Source organism: Neolamprologus brichardi, chromosome 13, assembly GCF_056152115.1.
Source record: "Neolamprologus brichardi isolate AB-2024 chromosome 13, ASM5615211v1, whole genome shotgun sequence".
Lineage (NCBI taxonomy): Eukaryota > Metazoa > Chordata > Actinopteri > Cichliformes > Cichlidae > Neolamprologus > Neolamprologus brichardi.
In genome coordinates, this window is record NC_142116.1 from 18,566,217 (window position 1) to 18,591,865 (window position 25,649).

The 25,649-nt window shown below is 41.4% G+C and overlaps 1 protein-coding gene across 5 annotated transcripts in view; it reads left to right on the forward strand.

Annotated features, from left to right (window-relative positions):
• The window catches only part of col19a1 (collagen, type XIX, alpha 1), a 101,602-nt gene that overhangs the window by 42,992 nt on the left and 32,961 nt on the right, over positions 1-25,649 (forward strand). For all 5 annotated transcript variants that reach the window (XR_004843943.2, XM_035912041.2, XM_006800766.3 and 2 more), the window contains 7 exons: positions 12,589-12,633; positions 14,201-14,236; positions 18,365-18,427; positions 18,509-18,553; positions 20,653-20,685; positions 23,916-23,954; positions 24,115-24,159. Coding sequence is in view for 4 of the 5 variants with exons in the window: in XM_035912041.2 (XP_035767934.1) it covers positions 12,589-12,633; positions 14,201-14,236; positions 18,365-18,427; positions 18,509-18,553; positions 20,653-20,685; positions 23,916-23,954; positions 24,115-24,159 (306 nt within the window). In the remaining variant the exon portion in view is untranslated. The remainder of the gene's footprint in view (positions 1-12,588; positions 12,634-14,200; positions 14,237-18,364; positions 18,428-18,508; positions 18,554-20,652; positions 20,686-23,915; positions 23,955-24,114; positions 24,160-25,649) is intronic.

The following is a 25,649-nucleotide window of genomic DNA, read 5'->3' on the forward strand; positions in this document are numbered from 1 at the left end:
TGTGTCTACAGATGTGCTCTCTGCAAATGAATTATGCACTCAAGATCCTCTTACTCATTTATTCATTTGTTTGTATGTTCAAATCTAGTTAGCTGGTTATTTATGCGCCGCTCTTATTTAGGCAGTGAACTACCTGACGCAGTTACTAAGTATATGGATAACTAGCTGGCGGGCTAGCAGCTCAGTAAGAAACATGCAGGCGTCTTTTATTGTGCATGAGGTAAGACGATATGTGTAGTGTGCTGCTAAGCTCAGCTGACTTCCTTTCAGTTATTGATTATTTTTGTTTCTATTTTTGCAAAAATAGTGTTTGTCATGTGCCCGTGTACCTCAGCTGGAAATGTGGATGGACGACACTGTGCCACAGAAGATACCTGCCACATATGTCAGGGAGATAAGAGAGGACAAAATGTTCAAATGAAGAAAACACCTAGATGTCTTTGCTAGGCAGGCAACGCAAGATGATCAGGTGGAGGGAAAAGCCATTAAAAGGGCGACGGGAGGAATCTTTTTTCACTAAATACTATGATGTGGCGCATCAATGCCGCTGATAAAAGAATCCAGTCAGATTATTGATGCCTGCTGAAGAAACATTATAGAGTTGAGCTGTAAGATGACAGGGCTTTGATTTTACTAACAGGTTTTTCATCCTCTGTTGAGTCAGTTCCCTTTTTATGACTTTGTGCATTTAGAACCACCGTGGGTGTTAATTACAGTGTGCACCAGATCATTAATTATTTATTTCCGAGTTCTTGTGTGTTTACAGCAGTTGTCCCCTTAATAATTATCCTCATGAATGTAAAGATGGTTTTTAAGTTAATATTCTTGTTGTTTGCTGAGTAATGTTCTTTATAAAACTGGATTTAATACTTCCGAATCCTGTGACGGCAGACTTGCAACAGGATGGAGCGTTGGGTTTCTGAACCTGAGATTAGTTAGACCTCTGACCCTTGTATCGGAAGTCAAGTGAAACTAGATGACAGCTTAAGTGTGAAGATGATGCTCACTACTTGGATTAGTGGGTTGGAAGACAAGTTCTCAGTTAAGAGGATCCTTAAGCTAATGGCGATCTGTAAAACGATACAAGTCTTTACCTCAAAACGTCAGCTGCTGTTGCATCACATCCGTCAGCTGTCATCACTTCATATCGTCTGATATCACAGTCTCAGATCAGCGCACGTCAGTAATTGTATTGCAGAAACACTTTAAGTCCTTCACTTGTGTCAAAAATCTTGAGAAAGTAACATCAGTGGCAGCTGCCTGAGCTCTTTACTGTAGCTGTATAATCTGTCAAAACAGCAGAAAAGATCATCTGTCTTGTCTCTGCTTGGAAATATGGACTGATCCAGTTTTCTGCAGACAAGGGACGTAATTGCTGTCTTTTGGAAATGATAGTCATGCTTATATTTTCCATTCATGCCCTGTGCTGAATGACTGAGACAGCTGTCTGTAAGTCCCGACCAAAGGCACGAGCATATCTATTTCCATATTTTCCTCTTCACCCTTGTGTTGACACATGTCTCAAAGAGTGTCAGTCCATTAGATGTACATTACAGGCCAAATGTTTTCTCCCAGACGAAGGAAAAGCCATGCAATTTTACACTTACGTCATTTTATCTGCTACCAAACTGGCGGTCATTTTCTTTTGACACAAGAGCGGGGGCCACTGTCTTGCTAGTCCTCTCTTTTTAAAAGGCTTCATGTGGGTGAGCTGAGGTCAAACCATTAGTGCCAGATTAAATACAATAGCATTCATGTATCCTCCTTGCACAGTTGATAGCTTTTGTCATTTAACCTAATTTGAATGAGTATGCAGTTCTCTGAGAACCAAATGCATGCTCTAACTGTAATTTAGATGCTTCTCCTCTATGGGACAGAGCAAATGTTGTTTTGAAATAATTGAGCCACTCCAGCATACATATATAATATTCATATTGTATCTAATGGACTTGGCTAAGGTTCATTTCGATCAGTCGGTGTGTCTGCAGAGACACAAACAGGCAGTGACAGTGATAGGGAAGGAGTAATGGCTCAGTTTGTGGGGACTGAAACATTTGGCAGCGGTCTGCTGCTTCATAGGTGGAGGCAGACATGAACAGCCACTGTAACAGACTGTTGACCTCTACCAGAGCACCTGCAGTGTGAGATTATTAAGTAACGAGTCCCTGGTGAGAATACCAGCCTTCCTGCCAGAAGTTCTCCACGGGAGGCTGCCACTGATTGGGGTGAAACAGTAAACGCATGAAATTACAGCAACTATTTGATTGGAGCCATGTTTCTTTGTTGTCCAGTTCACTATACCGAATAACGATACGCTAAATTAATTTCTCAGAGAAGGCAAGGTTAGAGTTGCTTAGTGGACTCACATTTACATGCAAGAGGACAATTTGTGCATTGTTTTGTTTGCCGTGCTTTGCCTTCATGGGGATTTGATCTGGTATGTTTCTGATCTGTGTACATTTAGATTTTTACTGGGAAAACTTTAACCGTACTCGAAGAAATCAGAAGGAAGAATGTGTCGTCTTGATACATTTACTGGCTTTTTTGTTTTGTTCTGACATTTTGGGGGCATATTTTTGATGTAAAGAAACTCCTGTGCCTACTGATTTGTGTTTATATTTGTTAAACTTACTGGAACTCGGTTTCTGTTTAACCATAAACCAACTTCGTGTGGTATATTAAACTAACAGGGGTACAGTTGGGGACCACAGCGATGGCGTGTGACTTCACAGCTGTGCTTAAACGCGGTAACGTGATGTCCATATGTAGTTACAGTTTTGGCCTGACCCGGTGGAGCCCGGTGGCAGAGAAACATAGAGAGAAGAATTTACAGGTCAGCAGGGCTCACAGCTGAGATTTTATGGCCAGATTTACACCCTGTGTGATTTTACAAGGAGGGGGGCGGGGGTGGCGAGGGGGTGAGGATTCGTTAACCCTTTGTCGAGCAAAGTGAAACAGGTTATTCTCCTTTTTCTCTTGTTGAAACTCATACTGAGGAAATTCGGCGAGCCGTGCTTTTGACACCTGTACTGCACCAGGGGGTAACACGTTTGCCCAGCGCACAAGGCAATTAATCTTGTCAATGTCAAGTGCATTGGGAGGGAGGATGAAACAAAGATTTGACCTGATTGGCTCTGAAAAGGTCTCACATTTGGGGCCTGTTGGGAAAGAGGAGGGTTACAGGGGGAAGCGTTTGGCACATGCGAGGACAGATGCACGGTGCTTTGATTTATCTGTCTGACTCTCGTCGTTCCCAAAGAGCCCCAATTTGGCTACATCCATGGGTGTCCAGAATAAACACACATTAATTGGCCAATTAATTACAGGGACGAATACAGGGGGCAGGTCTTTGAGAGGGCCACTTTGATGGCACCTTGTTCGCTGGCTTTTCTAATGATTCTCTGCCTGTTTTTGTGGGCGCCCGTAAGTCGATGTGTGTAGGAATAGGTGTGAAAAGCTGATCTTGAACGAGGGGTAATGTAGGTCAACGCATCCTCTGAGCATTAGAAAGACTTGCTATAGTTGGATGGAGCATGGCCCTCATTCACACATCTACAGCCTTACAACTTTTTAGGAGACAGAGTTGTACCGCTCAGCAGGGACGCTGCAGGCAATATATGTATCCCTGATGCTTTAGTGTTCAAATTCTTCATGGGCTGCAAGCCCCCCAAGGCCTGTGTCTAATGCTTTCCAAGCATCTTTAAATGTTGTTTCAGTGTCTGCCAGGTCATAGCACCGCCATTGGAGTGCCATGTATAAAACAGGGTCAGCTGAACTGAATTCACTTTACTTGTTGAGGTATGTACAGTAAGTAGACACGAGGTGATTTTACCCCCTCGTGACAGCGTGATCTCATGGCTAAGTTATCCAAACAACTGGGATTTCTTGGCTCCGAACAGTCTGGCAATATGCAAAGATACCTCCCGATACGCTAGGTCAGCTGCAGTAGTGTGAGAAATTCTAAGAATGTAACTACTTTTAAAAGGATATTTCTTGCTATCTAGGAGCCATGTTGGCCAAGGAGAGGGAGGAGGTCAGTGAGAGCTGGAGCGCAGAGGGACGAAGGCTGGTCGGTGAGGAGGGGGGCGTTGCCCTGAACACTGCAGAACACAGAGGCGTGGTAGTGGGAGGCTGCATCGCTTATAGCACGCCGTTGCAGCCTATCATCTATATTCTGATTTCCCACACTCTCCTCCTGCCTCCAACCAATTTACGTACATACATTCATCTGCGTCCACTTTAATGGCATGCCAGGGAGCGGTGTATTGACAGTGGCCTGATATTATACAGATGGTAATGTGAGGGACCTTTGTGTAATCTGTTATGCGTGGCAAGTGATATGAAGTATAAGACTCGCCGAAGGCTACAGTACCCGGGGAGAGCGCTCTGTGGATCTTTGCACAGTGTATTCTCTCTGACCTCCAATATTTGGTTTGTAAAATGAACCGGGGTTTATTCAAAGTAGATTTCCAGCCTCTGCTATTCACTTGTTGGATAATGCATTAATGAAACACTCAGTATCTGTAAACATAGGATGGGAGCAATCTGCTCTGGATGAATAATACGGCCAAAAGTCCAGATGAGACTGTGAAATTGTGAAAGAGCCAAGACTAATAACAGCATCCATTAGGAGATGAGAACATTCAAGAGGCATTGCTGTCCCAGCGAGGAGCCAACGCAATAGGCAACCAGCTTGCGCGGAAACGCTGCACAGACATTCGGCGGATCGGCGGGGAATTGAGCTCATAGTTAAATATAGATTTATCATCACTTCTTCGACGCATAAAAATGCAAATTCAGATAATATCATCAAGCTTCTTTCCTCTCCTTAGAAGTTGTTAAAGTCAATGAGCTCTTAAAACTCATCTGTGAAGATATGGTAGAAATGTGGCGGTTGTAAAAAGATGTTTCTGATTGTTCTTTGGGACTTTCAGGGCTTAGTTTCCATAGACATCCACTGTCTGCATTTCCTCTGTTTGCCTTCGGCTCCAGTGTTTGCACACTGTGTGGTGGTGAAGAGCTGGGTGTTTGCTGAAATAGCTCTATAATAGTTATTTTACCCAATGATATGCTGCGTTCTGTGACTGTGTACTCATGTAGTGCCACCTGTGTCCCCTTCCATTGTGTGGCAGCTGAAAAGAGGCATAATGCGGTATGAGAATTATTGTCACTCTCTGGCTCTCATGCAGCTTCTTGCTCTCGTCCATTTCCTTCTTCTCTCATCTTTGTAAGCCCTCCACTGAAAAATCTCTTTTACGGTATTCAGTGCCTAATTGCCTGACTGCCTAATTAGGGATGTTACCCAACACACATCATACATTCATGCATTGAGGACATCCATCCTCTCTTAGAGAGAACTTACAGTTTCCTCATTGGCTCTGTCCCCTGCCATGCACAACATTTGTGATGAAACTAGTTTGCCATCTAGTGGCACTTGTACAAATAGCCATTCACGCGAGGTCTATGATTGAGTCTCTGTGAGGAAAGCCTTCATGGAAAGCTTAAGCCAAGAGACTATAGGTGCAATCTTGGCCAGCTGAGCTGTGTCTTAAGTCGGCTGCAGTGTCAGCCATCTCTTTATACGTCCCTGAATATTTAGATGGCTGGGAGTTAAAGAGAGCATTGTGTGCCAGTCAGAATGGTGAAAAATGCTAAGCTGCATTTGAGCCCCTGCCAGGCAGCTGTCGGCTTTGCCGTTCTCTTCCTGCCCCGGCCGCTCCTCTTAACCCTCAGTAAACAACTGGAACAAATCCTATTTTATTGAGGCTTTTACCAAGTGCAAGGGATCTCTGCAAGCTCCAGTGCCCAGGCATTTTCTGAGCTTGTGCAGTGTCCTAAGATGGCACCCAGCGAGGGTAGCCAGAAAAAAAAAGAAAAGGAATTTGCACTGTCTGTCTCTAATTGGATCCTTAATAACAAGCAGGTGGGGCTGTGTTCTCCGCAACATGTTTTGTGACATTTTGAGCAAGCGCCATGATCGATATTTGCCTTACATAGGTTGATAGCTGATTTGACACAGTGAAAATAGGTCTGGTGAAGATTTGGACAAGTGAAGGATATTTAGCTCTATAGCTGCTGGGAATTTACTGAATATATTTCCCTCCCACCAGCTTTTTCTCTTTTATTTTGAAACTACCATCTAAGAGCACCTGTGCTTAGGCTAATGTAAGTGAGAATGTAAATGTGGCCATTTGACTTAATTTACACTTAACATAAAATTCAAAATCACAACACTTTGCCACACATTTTCAAAAAATTAAAAAATTAAACCGAACCTCTCACAGCGTTGCTGCAAAACCTCCATGTTTTACAGACCCCCTGCACAAAATTGCTGTTTTCCTAGCTTGTGCGGATTCTCATGGTTCATCCTGCAAATTGTTAAATGAGAGATGAGAAAATACCTTCAAGGGGACAGAATGACATTTTGCCATTAATTACAGAATAAATTAGCGTTTGCCAGGAGTGCTGAAATTGTATCACCTCTGGATCTGGATGCGGTAAGTGCTGCTAAGGAACATGAGGTTTGACCAAAGGACTGAGGGGATCAAATGCATGTGCACGTGTCAGTCCCTTTCCCCATCTTTCACAGGCCAGGAGCTGACAAGCATTTTCACTGGGGAATAAATATTGTGACAGGCAAGCCTCCTCTAACTTGTTTTTGTGGTTGCATGAAGCATGTGAGCAATCATTTCCCCCCTTTTTTTTTCTGGGGTGGCCCTTAAAAAGACATCATGTGTATTTTTAACAGCCAGCCTCCTGCTCTTTGTCCTATGGATGATTCGTTCAGCTTAAGGATAGTGTGACAATTTATCATTTTCACTGTTTTCTAGACATTTATTTACTAAGCTAATGCAGCTGCTGCTCATAAGCTAAACAGTCAGCTCCTGTTAAACCCAGCAGAGCAAAAAAGGCTCGAGAGGCCCGAGTACATGTCCCCAGAGGGAGACGGGACTCAGCACAGGCAGAGTGGGAGAGGCATGGGAGTTTTTTCAGTTAAGAAAAGGTCATCTCTCCTGTGAGCTACATAACATTGTTGCAGACCAAGTTGGCTTGGCAATGTCAGACAGTTTCCCACTCAGGACATTAAGGTCCCACGGTGCCATATAAGTCAAACTTATCAATGAAAAGCCACATTTCTGATTATTAACTAGCCAAAAGTCAGGTTGGTGAAAGATTTGGTTGGATGTAAGGAGAAACAGACTCGTGCAGATGTATAACCATTTAAAGGAGAAGTCTTTAAACTGACTCTAGTTATCTTTTTACATTAAGAGGTAAACTAGAGATCAAATAATACAAGAAAATAAAGTGTCTTTAGCATTGATATCTATCCCTGCCTATAAAAAAAGCATCATTTTGACTCTCTGTACTGTGTGTCAGGTCATTTCTGAAGGCTTCTTCAGCTTATCTACTGACCTTTCGCGGCAGGGTCATTTGTCAGGTGGATTATGAGACTTTTGGATGGTATATCTGCTTTATTGCTAAGAAATGCGACACGTTCTGCTTTCTCTATTTTATACTACTGAGTTATCCCAGTATGGGCTGCGAGACATGGAATGTCTCAGAGAACATGTTGACATTTGGGATAAGGATTATGGAGTCATCATAAAGGAGTGTCTCTGCTGTGTGTCACTGTCGCTGTTGACTTTGCTCTCAGATTGGGGCTTGTATTGCAGGACTGAGCCGGGCCCCATGTCTGTGCTTTGCTTTTACACTTTACAACTCATAGCAGACTTGAAGCAAGTCAACGCTCGGATCCATGTGGATTAAGTCGGGAGTTCAAAATATGCTGTCAGTCTACTGAGGTCTCCTCTTTTCAGCTCAAATGTGTGCCCACTCCAGCTTTAGCTATTGAATTAGTAGTTAATCCAGTCTGCTTTTCACACTTATGGTTTGCAGGTTTTTAGAGTGGGGCAGATAAATAGTACATGTGAATATGTGTTTGGTCGTGCCAGCCTATCTTTCATTAACTCAAAAAGCTAACTCATCTTTGACTCCCCCTCCTCTCTTCTCCTTTCCTCTCCTCTCTTCCACTATCCCTTCATCTTCCTCCACCTTCTTCCCTCCCTCTCATCCCTCATTTCCTTCCTTGCCTTCCTCTGTCTCTCCCTCCCTCTAATCTACTGCAATGACCTGAAGGAGGGCTTCACACTGCAGCGCTCAAATAATAATCAAGCAGTAGGATGTTGTCAAATTTATAGGACACTGAGCGTTGCATAGCAACAGAGATTGCCAGGGTGATCCGACAGGCGCTGGAAGTTGGATGAGGGAGAAAAGGGGCGAGTGACAGGAGACAGGAAAGGAAGGAGAGCTGACAAGAAAAGTGGGAGAGAGGGATGAGATGGGAGTCATAGAATTATGATGTACACAAAGGGAGAGATAAATTAGGAATGGAGAAGCACAAAAGGAAATGAGAAAGTTAAGGTTGGCTTAGCTGAAAGAAAAGATTCAAAGACACTGCTGGCTGCTCTTGCACACTTGTCACTCTGTTGAATTTATAATTATTGTGTTTGCATTGTTTAATATGGTACTGGCGTACAGGTGGTGTTTCGTGAAAATGTTTTTTGTTGGATTTTGGTGTCACAGCTTTGCTTTTTTCCTTAACTCTTTCATTCTTTCTTTCTCCACTTTTGGCCTTTCTCCTCCTAATTTGAGTCTAAAACAATAAGATAACTTTATAAAGTTGCAAACTTTATACAAAAGTGGGAAATGATCATGTACAGTTCAACTAGAAAACAATCTTCATATGAATACTCTAAAAAAACACTTATTTTTTAGCTTCAAATGTAAAATTAGAATTTTTTTTACACTTAAGTTAAAACAAAGCTGGTGGTTGTAGAGTCAGATTAGCTTCTTAGCATGAGAAACATTTAGGAAAGTTTGACTAAAGTAAATGTGCTTTAATTGTGAATCCAGAGTTTTTGTTACACTATTAAACAACACTTGAATGTGTTCTATAATATCTTTTTGACCAATTAAGATAAAAATAGATGGTGACATTGTTAAAAATCTACTCCTGTAAAAATAATTATGAACTCTCTGTGGTTGTTGTGTCGTAATAAAAGCATGCCTGCTTGGAGGTAGTTGTAGTGCTGTGTCACTGGCAGGTGTTTCAGTTTGGAGAGTCAATTGAGTGCAAACGGTGATGACAGCTGTGCTCCTCACTAATTATTTCTTGTCACTGTGCACAGATTTACTAACCAGAGGTCCTCTGGACAGAAAAGTATCAGTTGAGTCCCAAGGTCGCCTGATGTAATCGTTTTAATGGATCACTTTGTCGTGAAAAAGATTATCTGAAAGTGTTTAGAAATATTAAATTACTATAAAAGAAGAAATGCGACATGTAGTTCTAAAATAGAAATCCTGGCCTGAGTTTATCTGTACATAGCTAAATTAGATGTCTGCCTTTTACTAAACTAGGGTCGCACAATCCAGAGGACAGTATAATTTATTGTATTGTGTATAAAATAACGTCAGTATTCAGTAGTTTCAAAGGCCCAGTAGGCCCTTCAGGACACTTCCTCAGGGTAAACAAGAAGTACACACCTTTAGCATTTCTCTCCTTTCTTTGTTTTTTTCTTTTTTTAATTTGACACCACCAACGAATGTTAAGAGCTGTCATCTAAATAACTGCCACTTTACCATTGTTTACATGTTTGTTTTAAATGTCAGCTGAAGGCCATCTGGGCATCTCATGGTTCATTTACTGCACACAAAGATTTCTTTTGTGCTCTTTCCCAGAGAAAGGAGCTCAAAAGATCCAAAAAGACTGAATTCTAAGAGCTGTGATTGTTCTCAGGTCTTGCAGCATGTACACACAAAAAACAGGTACACTGTACAAGTATTTTATGGAGCACTCCTCTGCTCTGTACAAGGAGGGGATATTGCATTTATAGTTATTAAGTATACACCAGTAGATCATCCATATTGCTACCAATACAATCTCTTTTAACTGATATTGACCTGTCTTCAGATATGATGGGAGGTTTTTGCTTAATCATTTGGGCTTCTATTAGTGTATACTCTTCTTCTACTACGTCTTCTTCTTCTACTTCGTCTTCTAGTTCTACTACTTCTACTTCTTCTGCTTCTTCTTCTACTTCTTCTTTTACTTCTTCTTCTAATACCTGCTCCATTAAGAGGTCACTACAGTGGATCATCTGCTTAAATCTCACCCTGTCTCTAGGGTCCTCCTTCACTACATCCATCAACCTTCTCTGAGGTCTTCCTTTCTTCTGCCTGGCACCTCCATATTCAATGTCCTCTGACTCTCTCCTCTATCATGTCTAACCCGTCTCAACCTCGCCTCTCTACCTTTTCCTCCAACCTTTTCCTTGAACCTGAGCTGTCCCTCTGATGCACTCATTTCTAATCCTGTCCATTCTGGTCACTGCAGATGAAAATCTGAACGTCTTCAACTCTGTCACCTCCACCTCTGCCTCATGACTTTTTGTTAGTAGAGCTGTCTCCATGCGTCATAGCAGGTCATCTACCATCTTATAAACTTTCCCTTATGCTCACACTCGGTGCCATTCTTCAGTCATTATTAGCGTATAAGCACCTGTGACTATAAATTGACTATTTATACACAGGAAAAAGGTTGGAACCTGACCTGATCTTCCTGCAATCTTCTACCGGCATCTTTTTTTGATCGAAAGTTGCTGGTAATATGGTGTTAACCTCAGATACAGAGCTCCACTATTTATTTTGATGAACATATGCAAATACATGGGCATAAAATTAGTACGTACTTTGGAGTTAAAAGGGATTTAAGGGCAAATGTGGAGAAATAGTTTGGAAAACTGCATAATTCATGACCTACTTGAAATAATAGCGTATGAAATATTCATTACCTAAATTACTTATATGTATAATCTGCTTTTGTTGTTATGTTCAGAGGGGAAAGGGCAGCAGCGGGGACAGAGGGCTAGAACAAACAGTCTGATCTTTTTTGCAGTCGTAGCAGTGATGCGGTGTCAGCCGAGGAATTATCAGTGTGAAAAATGAGCGCCATCCACCCTCACAGAAATGCTGTAATGTGACACATAGAAGTCTATTATACAAGTCAGTTTTGAATCTGCATCTTAAAGCGTGAGCCCTTTCCGAATGGTTCGGCTGCCACTCTGCCACAAAGGAAACCAGCCTCAATTACATTTCAAAGAGGTTATTCCAACATAATATATAATCTCAGTCATTTGAAGGAAGGGATTTTAAGGTTTAAAGAGTCTGTTTCTTCCCATCAAGGCAATTCAACTTTCCACCTCTTCTCTATGTAGCCCTCGTTCACGTTCACATTAAAGCACACGTACAGTAGCCTCAGAAATGCATTAACACTGATGATCAAAAGATGCTGGCCAGAGCTTTGTTGGTACATCAAACAGCACGAACAGAGGAAAGCACACAATTCCCGAGAGGAGGCACACATCGGTTCTACTGTGCCATTATTAAGTTTAATATTTACTGTACTACACTTTGTCTTCTCCCCTTTTCATAATGCTGTAATCTGAGAGAGAAACACACACAGAGTAGGAGCATTAGTGCACACGCAGATGATTAAAAGCAATAGCTCTCAGTGAAGTTTCTTCCTCTGTCTTTGTTGCAGGCAAACGTACATGTCAAATTCGACCCAGATAATCAAAGTGCGCACACATGAAATGTCAGAGGGAAGCGTCGGGGGCGTTGCTTTGTGATTCCGAACTTTTCTTTCAGCAGCCACTGAGCCTTTCCTCTCCACTGATCTACCCAGCTGCTAACTCGGAAGAGGAGAGCAGTGTTTTTGCGTCGCCCGTACTGACACATACAGTAGAAGAGAACTGCGATATTATTAACATAGCAGCATTGTGTCAGATGATGACACTCAAATTAGAAAGATGTAATTGTGTTTAGCCTGATTACAGATCTCTGCATTGTCTCACACTTCTACCATTGATTGTCACCAGAGGATTGTCATCTCTTAAATAAGTCGATTTTACATCGGTTTTGTGTGCACGTGCGCTCGTTTCAGGCAATCCTCAATACAGAGCAACCGATGCTCTGCCAGTGGATATCTGCAGTTCTATCCCACAGAGCTTTATCCTCTTTTCTCACTAGGACATAAACCCTCTTGATGTAAATTAAACCAACTTTGGTTTGGTTCAGATTCAGGAATACATCTCATTTACATTTCAGTTTTTTCCAAGACTCGCAGATTATCAGAGAGCTGGGGGGGTTTGTTATTCAGAGAATGTCAAGAACAACTCAGAACAAAATGGTTCAAAAGGTGGCTTTGTTCTGACTTTGTTTTGCAACACTGGACAGCACTGGCTGGCTTGTCCTGTTTGCTGCTGTATTCACTCCTTGGGTTGATTGATGCACTGAGGGACTCGCACAGCTGGAAAGGAGACAGTAAACCAAAGGAGGGAACAAAGAGTAGCAGGCCACACAGGGTGCAGCAATTAAGCAGTTTTCTTGTTGTTAATTAAAAGCAAATTAGAGACTGTGACAGGAGTTGCTGTCTAGCCTTAATTGCTGGCAGCATGCATGCCCAGCCACACCTGTTATTGCATATTGACTCATCTTGGTCCACTTTTTTTCCCCCTACGCTTTCCTAAGGGGCGGAGAGGAAAACCTGGAGATCCTGGACCCAGAGGCTCGCCTGTAAGTTATCTACTGCCACTCTCACTTGTGTACATAGGCTCTTACTTTTGATTTTACATAAAAGGTCAAGCTCTATAGTACTATTGAAAATATCCAAATGCATTTGTTTCAACTTAATAGATCATTTGTTTGGTTTGCACATCTACTCTGTCTGCCTATAACACCCAATTACCAGCAGTGAAAACAGAGTTCGGCTCGACCTTTATTAGACCGGGAATTCTCCTGAGATCACAAAAAGTTGTTTTGTTTTTTTTTTTACTGATATCCAAATAAATTCAGACACATTAAAGAAGTTACAAATTTATTACAACTACAAAAACATATTAAAGCAAACAGTCAATAAGGCCAGCGCTGCAGAATACAAAATCTGCCCCGAAAAAGAGCAATTACACCGACATTGTTCTATGTTAACTAATTTCATGCTTTCTCGTGCTTTATTGATTTGCTCAAAATCTTCTCCCAAACTGCTACAAACAGGCTACATTATCGGCACCAAACCACAAGGGGTATATTAAGGTAGCACTTTAGAATGTTTGTATTGACAAGTAGGACAAGTCTGCCTAGAGGGCCCATTGACTCCTTGAAATATGGTCTTTTCCTTAGGCGACCGAGCCAATTCCAGACGGCGTTTGTGTGTTTGTGTAGTGACCCACACACTAAAGGTCACAAACACCGTGATGCGTTAAAGGAGACAGCTTGTCAGATGCTTAACTGCTCTGATGCCAGGACAAACAGGAGTGTTTGGGGATTGTATAACTCTGATGTTTTGGGTGTCCAATTATTTTCATGCACGATTGTCTTGATTACACTCTGGATCAGAGACATAGGGTTTGTCTTATTTTATTCCATCCACAAATTGAGAGAGATTCTGTGCTGCGTCTGTTACCGGTGCCCAGGTTCAATTATCTTCATTATAATTGAGCCACTCACTGTTAAACAGTGTCTCCCACGTGTGACTCATTTTAGCCCCTGCTTCTTCCTTTTTTTCTCTTTAATAACTCGTAAAGTTGTGGAACACAAAGTCGTAGGAGAAAAGAAAGGCAGGATGGAGAAGGTGTGACATTTCTAAATGGCAATGTCCTGATGATACCCTTCGCATGTGCCAGATTTGCCTCCGTCCCCTGGTATTGGCATTTATGAGTCACCTGTTTTGCTGAGGTAGATCTCAGGGGCAAAATCATCTATTCAAAACACACTCCAGGGCATCACTCTCTCTTGTCCATTGGCAGCAGGACGTGTGTGCGCAGTTGAGGAAGCAGCGGTTATTTTTCAAAGTCAAATTAGCATTTGACGACAACAGGGGAGCCTGTGAAAGGCGCATAACAAAGACGCACTCAAAGATTACCTGCCGACTAGAGGGATCCGGCCATGTCTTTATGAAAGGCAACATCAGTGCAAAGGTTAAAAAAATATATAATATATGGAAAAGCCAGTCACAGGGATATTTGCAGGAATAATTTATATCTTCATAAGGGTCAGGATAGGGTTACGATTGTTATGTATTTGTGATTAATAACATGTGCGGCGCTCGCATGAGTTTTCATATAATTGTCTTCTTATTTCGCAGGGTCCCGCAGGAGCCGCCGAAGGAGCAAGTGCCAAGGTATTACCCAAACATTTTTCACTACAAAACAAATACTGACAAGCGGCGTTTAAAGTAGATTCGAGGTGTCTCCTGCTTTTGATAAACTGGCCCTTACCTTCACTTCCAGCAAGTGTGAATTGCCAAGATGACTGAGCAGTGTTCACTGTAGCAGCCTCCCGAATAGCCAAGGAGTTTAATCATCTGCAAAGTGTTGTCTGTATAAAGATGTGCCAAAGTTGTTGTCCCAAGAAACTCATCCGGACAAGTCTGACGTATGTGCCACCTGAAGTAGAGTCTGCTCTGCCCTTGACTGACTTTTGTGTGTGTGTTTATAGTCGAGAGCAGATATCCCTCTTCAGAGGTGGCACCTTTCAGTCAATTGTACACTATCTACTGTGCAAGTTAAATAGCTGTTCCCACCCTGCATCTCCTGCAGTGCAACCCAGCATGACTCACTGCTCACACTCCAAACAGACAGATGGTCATTACATACAGTGCTTTTGCAAAAAAACAAACAAAAAAAAAACAGGGCCTGCAATCATTTTCATGAAGCCCAGGGGTGCTGTAGCTCACCAGAGGCTGCATGACATACGCAGTGTAAAGGGAAAAAAACTTGTACCAGACCTCCCGTTGTCTTTCTTGTAACCTGCTTCCTTCAAAAAAAAATAAAAAATAACCACCACCACCCGCCAAGCCTCCAGTGGCCTACTTGTGATCATGCTGAGAGTGAAAGCCATTGTGTAGTGGACACCCTCTTGACCGCAGCTGTTCATTTGATGTATAGGTGTATGGTTTTGCGGTGGTGTCAGCTTGGGCCGCAGAAAACCTCCTGCTCCCTCTGCCCAGAGGAAGGAGAAGTGTCTGCTGGCCAACCTTGAAAAAGAAAGTTGTCTATATGAGGACACAGTTATTATACTTCAAAACAAATGGGATTGCAGTAGATACAGATGGAGGTGGAGCACCTATTGGGATCGTGTGAATCAACTGACAGGCATTTTCATGTTTGACCAACCGACTGCTCAGTTGCAGCTTTAGTGTTCATACTTGAATCATGAAATTAATCCATAGAAGTCCAGATTTTATTTGTCGGAAATGAAAATAACCCTGCGATTGTTGTCTTGGAACTTTCCTTTTTAATTTTCAAATGCTGCTTCTCTTTAATGAGACCCTTTGTTAAAAAGTTTGAGCATAGAGAAGAAAAAGACTCGCTAAAACCAAAAAACAGTAACAAGTAATTATTTTAGAAGAGATTCAGGAAGAGAAAATAAACAGTATTCTGTCCTGATTATTTGACTCTAGACTTTTAAGTCAAATGTTTCCATTGGTGCTGACAAGGAAAACGTAACTTATTTTTGACTCGTCTCTTCAGTTGTCAGGTATTATAAGTTGACTTACAGACACCCGTGTTACCTTAACCAGGCATTTATTTGCGTCCTTCCAATTTTTGTATGCAGACTTAAGCAGCATCACACTGTAACAGAATAAGCATTATTTTTAATCTAGCAAAACCTCAATGGAGACAAACAGGTCTTTATTTTCACACCCAGCAGAGCATTACTCCCAACATGTCACTTCACTTATGGTGTCACACCTTTGCTAATCTGACACAAAGGTAACTGACCGGAGCAAGTTATAACTCAACACAGAGCATTTTTGATTTTAAAACAGGCCTAGCTCCATCCTTTTGCTCACCTTCCTCCTTTAGTATGAGCAAATATGAACTTAAATATGAACTTAATCTGTTTAATTTTGAGCATTTGGGTTTATGGCGTGTGCTACAAGTTTACAAGTGCTTGAGAAAGTAGACCTGCAGGCCTGCTCTGACTTAAAACATTAAAATGAATTCTTATTAAATGTAGCGTTATGCCTGAAGGGGACAACGCTCGCAGGAGACTAAAGCTACGTTTGCGATTAGATTAAACGTAACATTTTGATTAAAGGACATGATTAAAGCATTCATTTTAATGCTTATGTAGATGTTAGATGAGACATACGCTGCTAAGCACTATTGTTCCCGTGCTCTAATTCTTCCATTAAATGTGCATGCCAGCCTTGCCCTTGCCATAAATCAGTCATGCCCCTACATCACGGATACGTCTTCCCTTCATCATTATAAATTTATGCTTTCTGTGGCTGACAAGGAAACTTGTGTCCCTGAGAATCACTGCACGTTTTAATCTCCCATAATGAAAAACAGAACTGTAATGCATTTAAAGGAATTTAAGCAAACCGGGGACGATACGCGAGAGCAGATAAACCCTCGCACCTCCAAGAGGAATGAAAAGTAACAGTTTTCGCGAGCAGCAATAATTGAACAGCGCCGGGGATTCTCCGTACCTCTCAGTGCCATCCTTGTGCATTTTTTAACTTGGACAAAATAGACGCAAGTTAGACTAAACTGTAGCTAGTGCAACATCTGTGTGAGCTGAGCCCCCTCTCACTCGCTCGCTCACTCACTCAACAGCGGGTGAATGTTTTAAAGGAGACAAAAAAAAAAGGTCTGCAGTGGATGATGTGCTGGGAAGACGGTGTTCTCATGAATTACATCTCCATAACTGCGTCTCCCACTGACAGTCTCAAATGGGCTCTGACAGAATGCTGCAGATATTGATGGATAGCAGGATGCAAGACAGGCTTAATTGCAGTTTGATGAGTCAAGGTTTCTCAGAGGCAACATATCACCCGCAGACACCCACAGGTGGAGCACTTCCCTGTCTTATACACGGTGGGCTTTCTCTTCGTATAAATACAGTCATAATCTACATAAATATTGGCTGTGGCGCAGTTAATCTCGTTTGAAAGGTTTATTAACTTGTTACATACACCTCTGCCAGTAAATTGACTTTGAATAATCTTCCGTGGAGATCAAACAAAGATAAAGAAAGAATTTTTTTTCTTCTTTGCCATGAGTCTGCGCCAGATTACAGTGTACAAGTGACAACTCGGGTAACAATAGTTTTCCATCTTATGTGTTACGCTGAATGTCAGTCATAACTCACCCGTTAACTACCTCCACAATTCTGTGTGCAGCATGGTGGGTTGGCGGCCTACTTTACAGCCTCCCAACGTTCATATAGTTGATTTTCTCCCAACGTCTCCGCAGTAGTATGGTGAGTTTCCACATAGTTGATAAAGCTGCAAAAAACTTGTGCTCAAAGTCAGTTTTGCCACTTGTTCCTCCTCCCCGACTAAAATATTAATAAGACAATCCATCTGTTCATACATTGCAGCCACTGCTGACTTAATAACAGCTCCTAATTTGGATGAGGAAACACTGACTATGTCTCATTAAATGAATATACCACGGCTGTCATTAGCAAGTCGAAGTAACTAGGGGGGGACTGAATGGCAATTATTGCTTGTTAGCGTCCAGGTTCTGTTAGTGAGCGTACAAATGTGCTGCAAACTTTCTCAGATGCCTTTTTGTCATATTACATTGGTAAGCAGATGTTCCATAATGTCTTTGCACAGAGTATGTGAAGCAGTCCCTACAAATCTTTACACATGTGCCACGGACAACATATTTGCCACACTTTCTAAATGTAGCCAAGACTCCAAGACTTTGCATGACAAAAAATATAAGCAATAAAGGTCATAAGTAGGTGCTGAATGTATGCAGATTGTGAGAAAGCTAGTTCCTATGTGTATACAATTGCAAAAAATATATATATATTTATCACAAATTATTCATTAACTATCTGTCTTGACCAAGGAGGGAGCACATTTGTCTTAGAGTTCTGTTTATTTAGTATATTTGCCACATAACTGACAGAAAAAAATCCTGTCAAACCACTTCAAGGGCAGCTCACTGGCAGTCATGAAGTGCCATCTATTGGCAGGCAGGGGAACGGCATCATGAAAGTGCTGCAGTGCAACAGGGAATTAAGTTTTTCATTATCCTGCAAGTCTAACATAACGCCACAGGCTCATGAAGCTTGTGCCACTGTGTTTCTTTTGGCCCCTTCCATAATTACAAACTCGTTTGATTTTGAGATGACACGGTACTGAATGTTTTTTTTTTTTTCTGATTACTTATTCATAGCAACTGTCCTTACCTAAGTTTCACTCTCAGAGCTTTGTGTCTTTGTGTCTTTTCGTCCTGCTTTGGCTGTCAGTCACTGTCAGAGATCTGCTCTGTTCATATAGGGGGAGAAGGGGGAGCCTGGAGTCCTGGGGGAAAAGGGGGAGAAAGGAGAAAGAGGAGATCCTGTACGTATTTTCCTGCACTGACATTTACAATGCCGCTGCGTTACAGAGTCATTAACTGAGGCTTCCCTCCCTCTCCCACAGGGTCAGCCAGGTGCCGAGGGATCCGGCGGCATGAAAGGACAAAAAGTAAGTCACATCAATGTCAAGTGGCAAATATGATGATTCCCTCTGTTTCTGCTCCCTGAGACTCTGAGGCTAAACCTCCTGAGTTAGTTGTCTTCTTCTTCTTCGAGTCCGTTTATCCTCCAGTGATCTTTAAAATCATCTGCCAACAAATAATGAAGCTGCCGACGATTTGTTGTGCGTGTTTGTTTTTTACATTTGCAATTGTTTGTATCATTTGCTCCTCTAAGCATGGTCCAGCTTATTTTCTCATTACTGACAGGTTGTGTGTATGCGTGAGAGTGTGTATGTGTGTATTTTTGTGTTTTCTACATGTTAATATAATAGAGTCAGAGCAATAATTTGCAGAAGAAATCTCTTGCGGTAGAGACAAACAAACCAGGACCAGAGTTCTCAGTGGTGTCTGTACGGTATTTTCTTTAATTATCTATCTCAGTGTGCCTCTTTATGTGTCACTAAGCAGGAAGTTAGGTCTAAAGAAGAATGAAGTATTATTGTTCAAGCGGACAGAGCAATTTACATATTTTTACAGTAGCTCCTGACTTTTAAACTGTAAGAACTTAACAAATACGCAACAAATTATTTTACCGCGTTGCCCTATATTCCAATTCCTTTACATACATTCAAAATGATTGCATTCTGTAATTTCAATAGGTAGGCACTGAGAGGTAGGCACAGCTTATAATGCATGCAAAACGTGATTTTGAATAGATGTATGTGGAGTTCAGTTGATTGCGTTTGTTTCTAAAGCAGTCATACCTGCAGAGGTGTGAAGCTGGAGCTGAATTGCTGACATTTCCATTATTCAGTGCTGTCATGTTGATCCCGAGTATGTATAATTCTGGCTGTGTTCTGCATATTATTTTAGATAGCTGGGAAAATTGAAGTTTTGGTCTGATGCTGGTGATTTTAGATGATGAGTTGTTGAATCACCAAAACGATTAAACTCCTCGATTAGGTTTATCGCACTCAAAATTTCCACAGCAGTTCATACAGGTGGGGGTATTTCTGTCAGAGGTGCAGCCTGGCCTCAGTAGGCTGTGTTGGCAGTTTGATCCACTGCTCCTTTGGGACTGTGAATGGGCATCCAACTAACTAAAACGATGCTTGAAAGGTCTAAGGACAAATGTTAGACACGTGAAACAATTTTTTTAGTAGGAGAAGAAGAAAACATGAGCTGTTCATGTAGAGGAAAACTTGGTACTATGTGGTTAACTCTATGGCTATGGCTGTCCATCCCAGTGCTATCAAGCTATTGCACTAAAAGTCAAACATTTGCTTGTATTCAAAGAGGAACAGTTAAAGGATGACCAGAGTCTTTTGATATATGGCACTGGCAGCATGGAAATGTGAACCATATTTCTCGAAATCTTACAGTCCAAAAGTCAGCCAGATTCATCATCGGGGAACAATGCATACCTCTGTGCAATTTCATAGCAATCCATCAAACAGGGGTATTTCTCTCTGGACCAAAGCGATGGACTTACTGACATTGGCATCCCAAGAGCCGTGCCACAAATGAGTTGTGTGACTTTTTTAACTTGTAAGATGTGGGTATTTTTAAACTGACATTTAAATCTCTGGAAACCTTTTTATGTTAAAAAGTGGTAAGGTACAACATGTGTTTGTTTTGGGTTTTTTTGCTCTATTACAACCACAAAAATTGCAGTTTGTAAATTGCAAATGACAGAACTGACGCTCCCACGTGCTTTGCCAAATTAAAAGGTTCCCTGGGGCACTTAATAAACCCATTACAATGCTCATAGGTTACATGATATGGACATACACAACGTTAATTAGCATTCTGTGTGAGACACCTGAGAGGCGGTATCCCAGCACGCTCTTTAAGGAGAATTATGTTTTCTTTCTGCTCGTCTTTTGGCTGTGGCAGTGTTTTCACCAAAGACTGCTCATGTTATTTCTTTCTTAACTGTTGCTCTTAAACCTATTGATGTAGTTGTACCAGGTACCCTGTGGCAGCTTGCTTTCAGCACTGGTTTCTCAAGTGCTTTTTTATGTTCCTTCTTTTTTGTCACTGCCAGCTTGTCGCTCTGTCACCGTCATAAGCAGCCACTGATACAATGTTTCTGTTGGATTTTCAGGGTGATGTCGGCCCTCCTGGTCCTCCCGGTCCTGTAAGTAAATCTATGCAACCCCGCCTCACAGAAATAGTCTTTACTATGAGTTGGCATGAAATGGCATTCTTAGGTTTCATCCTGAGAGACAACACACCGTGCTGGATGAGTCACGAAAGCATTTGTTTGTACTTTTTCTTTGTGACGAACACAAAAATATGTCTGATGTTTGTACGTCAGCGAGCTGCTCGTAATAGAATTTGGGAACCGAGGAGAAGAAATCAAGAGCGGTGCAGTGTTTACCTTTGCAGTCACGCCTCGACCATGGTGGCATGTCATCTTGTAACCAATTTCCTTTCTTTGACAGTCCTCCAGCTCTGTTCTATCATTAAATATATACTTTTTCTTTCTTTCTGTCTTTCTTTTCTTTTTTAATATGAGCAGGAGATCAGTGTTGATAAAGGGCACCAAACATGGGCAGCCTTTTTGAGGCAGATGAGATTAGTCATGTTGAATTTCTCTGGAAATAGCTTCCTCTTTTTTTTCAGATAATGAATTCACTGATAATTGGCAGCTCCCTGTGAACTATAAACCACATGCATATCTGGGAATTGTGCACGGAATAGCTTTCACGGCGCTGAAAAGCTACGAACTGTGACTTTTTGTGTGTCTGGCATCCACAGAACGCATTTACACTCATCAGATGTTAAAATCCTTCGCCTGGGAGTCTTTGTCGTGTGAAGTAATGGGGGTCACGCGGTACGCGGCCTGCTTGTGGTGCTCATAATTTTAAATTACAGAATTACAAACCATTACAAGCCCCGATCGTACTTTTTTTTTTCCATTTGCGCGACAGTTTCAGCTGAAAGGCAGATCAGAAACAGAAACACTGACGTCACAGTGGATGTCTGACATATGCTGAAGGTGACACAGAGTGGGTGGCGCTGGCATGATAGAACTCATTGCTTAGACATTTTAAAGACAAAAATACACTGTGACGAATCAGGTAAAGATCTCTGAGGCAGCAGTAATGACTCCAAAGGGAGGCAGCAACTATTTGTAGCCTTTTTTTTTTTAAAGGAAAGAAAGAAAAAAGGATAAAGTATCAAATGAAAACAGTCTCAAAGTCTTTGTGTCTTAAAAGACTTTGACATTTAGATGACTCGGCCCTAATGGGTTTTGTTCTGAAGATCTGCTTCCTATTGAACTTCTGAAGGCTTTAGACGTGAGCTTGGAAACAAAGTTTGATGGCTTTGATTCTCGTTCTCACTTTCATTGCTCGTTAGCAAATGATTCATAAGGAAATTAGACAACTTAATTATAGAGTGAACAAATATCACTCGATTTCTGCTGGTTTCACTGGTTTCTGTGTACCCAACAAAAATGTCATTTGATAAAAATGTACGTCAATGCAAGAGTCGTTTTGTTTATTTGTTTGTTTGTTTTCTTTTACCTGAATTTCGTTTCTACTCGTGGATTAAGAATTTTTTCTATCGAAACAGAAATAGAAATTGTGTTCATTGTTGTGTAGTGAAGTGTGGGCCACCCAGGATATAGGAGATGTGTACTAGAGCACACGGCAGAGAGGAAAACATTAGTCATTTGATAAATGAGGCTATTTGAATATTTAGTACCAGGCTCTGTCTGTGCTCTCTGCTTTCCCGTGGCAGATAATTTTGGCAGTTAAACATTGATTTCCCTTACACAGCAGAAGCGAGGGTTCAGATCATTACCCTCCCTTCATAAACCTTCTTGTGCCTGTGTTTATTAGTGACAGGGAGGAGCAGTGCGCTTACAGGCATGCATGGTCATCACTTCCCCCAATGTCCTTAAAGTGGCAAAAAAGTCTTTTTAGCTCTGAGACTGTGCTGTTTTTTATTGTCCCCGCCTTTAAAATAGAGCTTATAATCTATTAAACTGAATCTGTTATGCCAGGTTATGTAGAGCAGTTATTTACGGCTCTGAAGTAAAAATTCGGACAGAACTTGAGTCACATGCTGATGACAATGAGTAAAGACATTGAGAATATGCAAGTTGAAGGTTGACTGATTGCGCAGGGATGCGAGGTTTCAGTATCTTTGTCAAATCTTAGTTTGACTATTGTTGCTAAAGGAAGAGAAAGCACCCCAAGGTGCCCCTTTGCAACAAAATTTCCAAAAGGCTGAGAGACACATTTAGTAAGGAAATAAGAACAGCTGGATAGAGAGGAAAAAAACGATCAAAGTTAAATGAGAAACAGTCCGGTTACTAATGAAAATGATGTCAGCTGTAGGCACATGCAGATATCTCCCCACACAGATATGGCTTTTAGTCCCCAGATTGCTCCTGTTTCCTCTTGCTTCTGATATCATTAAATCTTGCAAGAATGACCAGGTTATAACTGCACGCAGGCACAAAACACATGGTTAACACAAGAGGCCTGAGGACATTCAGATATAATGAGTTCTGATGATTGCAGATAGATGCACTTGGCCTGAAACATCAGATCCACTTTAAAACCTTTTGTCCACTTTATACCAACATTTCTGTGGTGAAGCTCATATCCAGATTGTATCTGCATCTGCACAGATAGGTCTGCCTTTAGTAAATGTCTCCAGTGTCAGCACTGAAATGTGATTGTGAGCAATCCAACTGAAACAATCGCTCGTATCATCGCCGGCTGAACCGTGCCACCTCTACCCGGCGTGTGCATGCTCTGAAAGGCAATTGTGGTCTTTTGTGAAACTGGATTTTATGGAAAACATCTTTATTTTTCAAAGCGAAGGATTTTGTGGAGTCACTGTTTACTCGTTTTCAATTTGTCAGCAGTTTAGCCAGTTCGCTCACAGGTGTATCGACACGTTTCATTTCAAACTGTAATCTGATTTGATGGGGAGTGCGTTAATGGCGGGTCTAACAATATGAAACTCGGAGCTCCGTACAAACACTTTGATTTGCGACTTTAATTTCGGTGCATCAAGTGGTCTTGACCTTGTGCTTTTCACTTAATTTTGTTGTAGCAGGCTCTGCCCAGCTGTACTGTCACCCCATCTCTGAGCTGTATTGAAAGTATACCGCGAAAGAGAAAGGAAAAATACAGATTTAATCTTTTTTTATCTAACCTGGGTTCAGACTGGTGGCAGGAGAGCCATTTGTCAATTAAATAGAAGCTGCCACTCATGCATTCTTAAAATATTCAGTAGCTCAAATCACTTTGTTTCATTTTATTTATTTATGTCAGTTTTCACTTGCACTAATTGTGAGATCAATGAACTTTTTAGAGAACACTGTGTCTTTTTCATTACTCCTAGGTGATGACAGCACATGGATTAAGACAGCTTTCTGGAACTGTAAGCAGCTGTTTATGTCACCGAACATGAAATGTTTATGTAGTGTCTTATTTCCTCGAGCTCCTTGCTCACACTGCACACAAAGTACGGTACAGTCAAATTTTGAAGTCATCTGCTTTCTCCTGTTCTTTTTTTGTTTTCTTTTCTTTTCTTTTTTAAGGACGAAATGAAAGAAAGAGCCCTAAAGGGAGAAAAAGGAGATGAGGTGAGATTTTCTGTCATTATTAAGACAATTTAACTACAGGAAACTAAGCATTAGGTTTTAGACATTGCCTCCAACACCACAGTGTGAAAAACACCAATTTCTTACGTAGCGTCAACAAAAGCGGGACTGACATTTGATTTTTGAAAGAACAGTGGGACTTCACCTACTGTGCAGTTTCTGAGTTGAATTTCATCCTTGCGCTTTGTAAAGAAGCACAAGGTGAGCCGCTGAATAAATTGGCATGCAATTATTGTTTGGACCTCAAAACAACAGACGCATCTACTGAAAGCAAGCAGATTACAAAAGGCCACTGACACAGCTATTGACCAAAACATCAAAAGACAGTCAGCTAAATGAAAAGAGAAAAAAACAAAACAAATCACAAGCAGAGATGCAGAATCAGACTGTCTTTGTCAGTGCATCAAGTTTTAGAAAATCTATAATAAAGTGTCAAGTCTCTGCCTTAATTAAAGTATATTTATGTCGATGCTGAAAGAATCACATGTGAAATATTTGAAATGGAAGGGTTCAAAAGTAAGTGGACACGGCCAGAAGAGCGGAAGAGTGGAGCTGCCTGCCAGATTGAGGCATAAAGAGGTCATCATTCACATGAAGGATATCTAGAGTCAGAGAGGCGTCAGAGGTTGTTTGCCGTGAAGAAGTACAAAGTGGGAAAATAACTGGTACACAAATATCGTTGATGGCTGGGAAAAATATTTTTGTGGTTAAAAAAAAAAAAAAAAAGCCCATTTGTAACTGCACGGCAAGTGAGAAATGTTTGTGGCATACATGTGTCCCTGTCAGTGATTCAGACAGCATGACCTCAGAGGATTCAAAACAGGATGCAAAACCATGGTAACCCTGCAAATAGGAGAGAAAAGTGTGCAATTTACAAAAAAAACAGACCAGAAAAAGAACAATAGGAAGCTACGAGAGCTGTGGAACAATTTTCTGCAATGACACAAAATGACACAAAATTAACCTCAATCAAATGTTACAAAGAGGAGAATGTAGTGGGGAGAAAAAAAGGAATAGCTCAAAAATCAAAGGTCATGTGACCTCATGTGTAAAGCATTGTAGCAGTTCTGAAGTGACAGTGCGTACAGGAGCATTATGTGTGGTAATATTCAGAAAAAACATCCTAAACATAAAGTAAGAGAGAGCTTTTCAGGGTGAAGAGTGGGACTATCCTCAAGTGACTGAGTCAAATACTCTAATCTAAGTGTGATTGAGGATGCAATCTACTTGCTGAAGAACAGACTGGATAGCAGACTATCAGCAGAGAGACCACTCAAAGAGGAAAGTGGAAGTATAGGGAAGGCCTGGAGACTGCAGCCGGTCACCGAGTATATCAGCCCCCTACTAATCAACCCGTAAACACCGAGCACCGTGTTTGTGTCATAACAGCGACACATCATAGTCAGAGTCAAATTAAAGCTGAGAATTGCCACATTAATCATATTTCGGTGTTTCTTTGTTGAAAAAGCCAG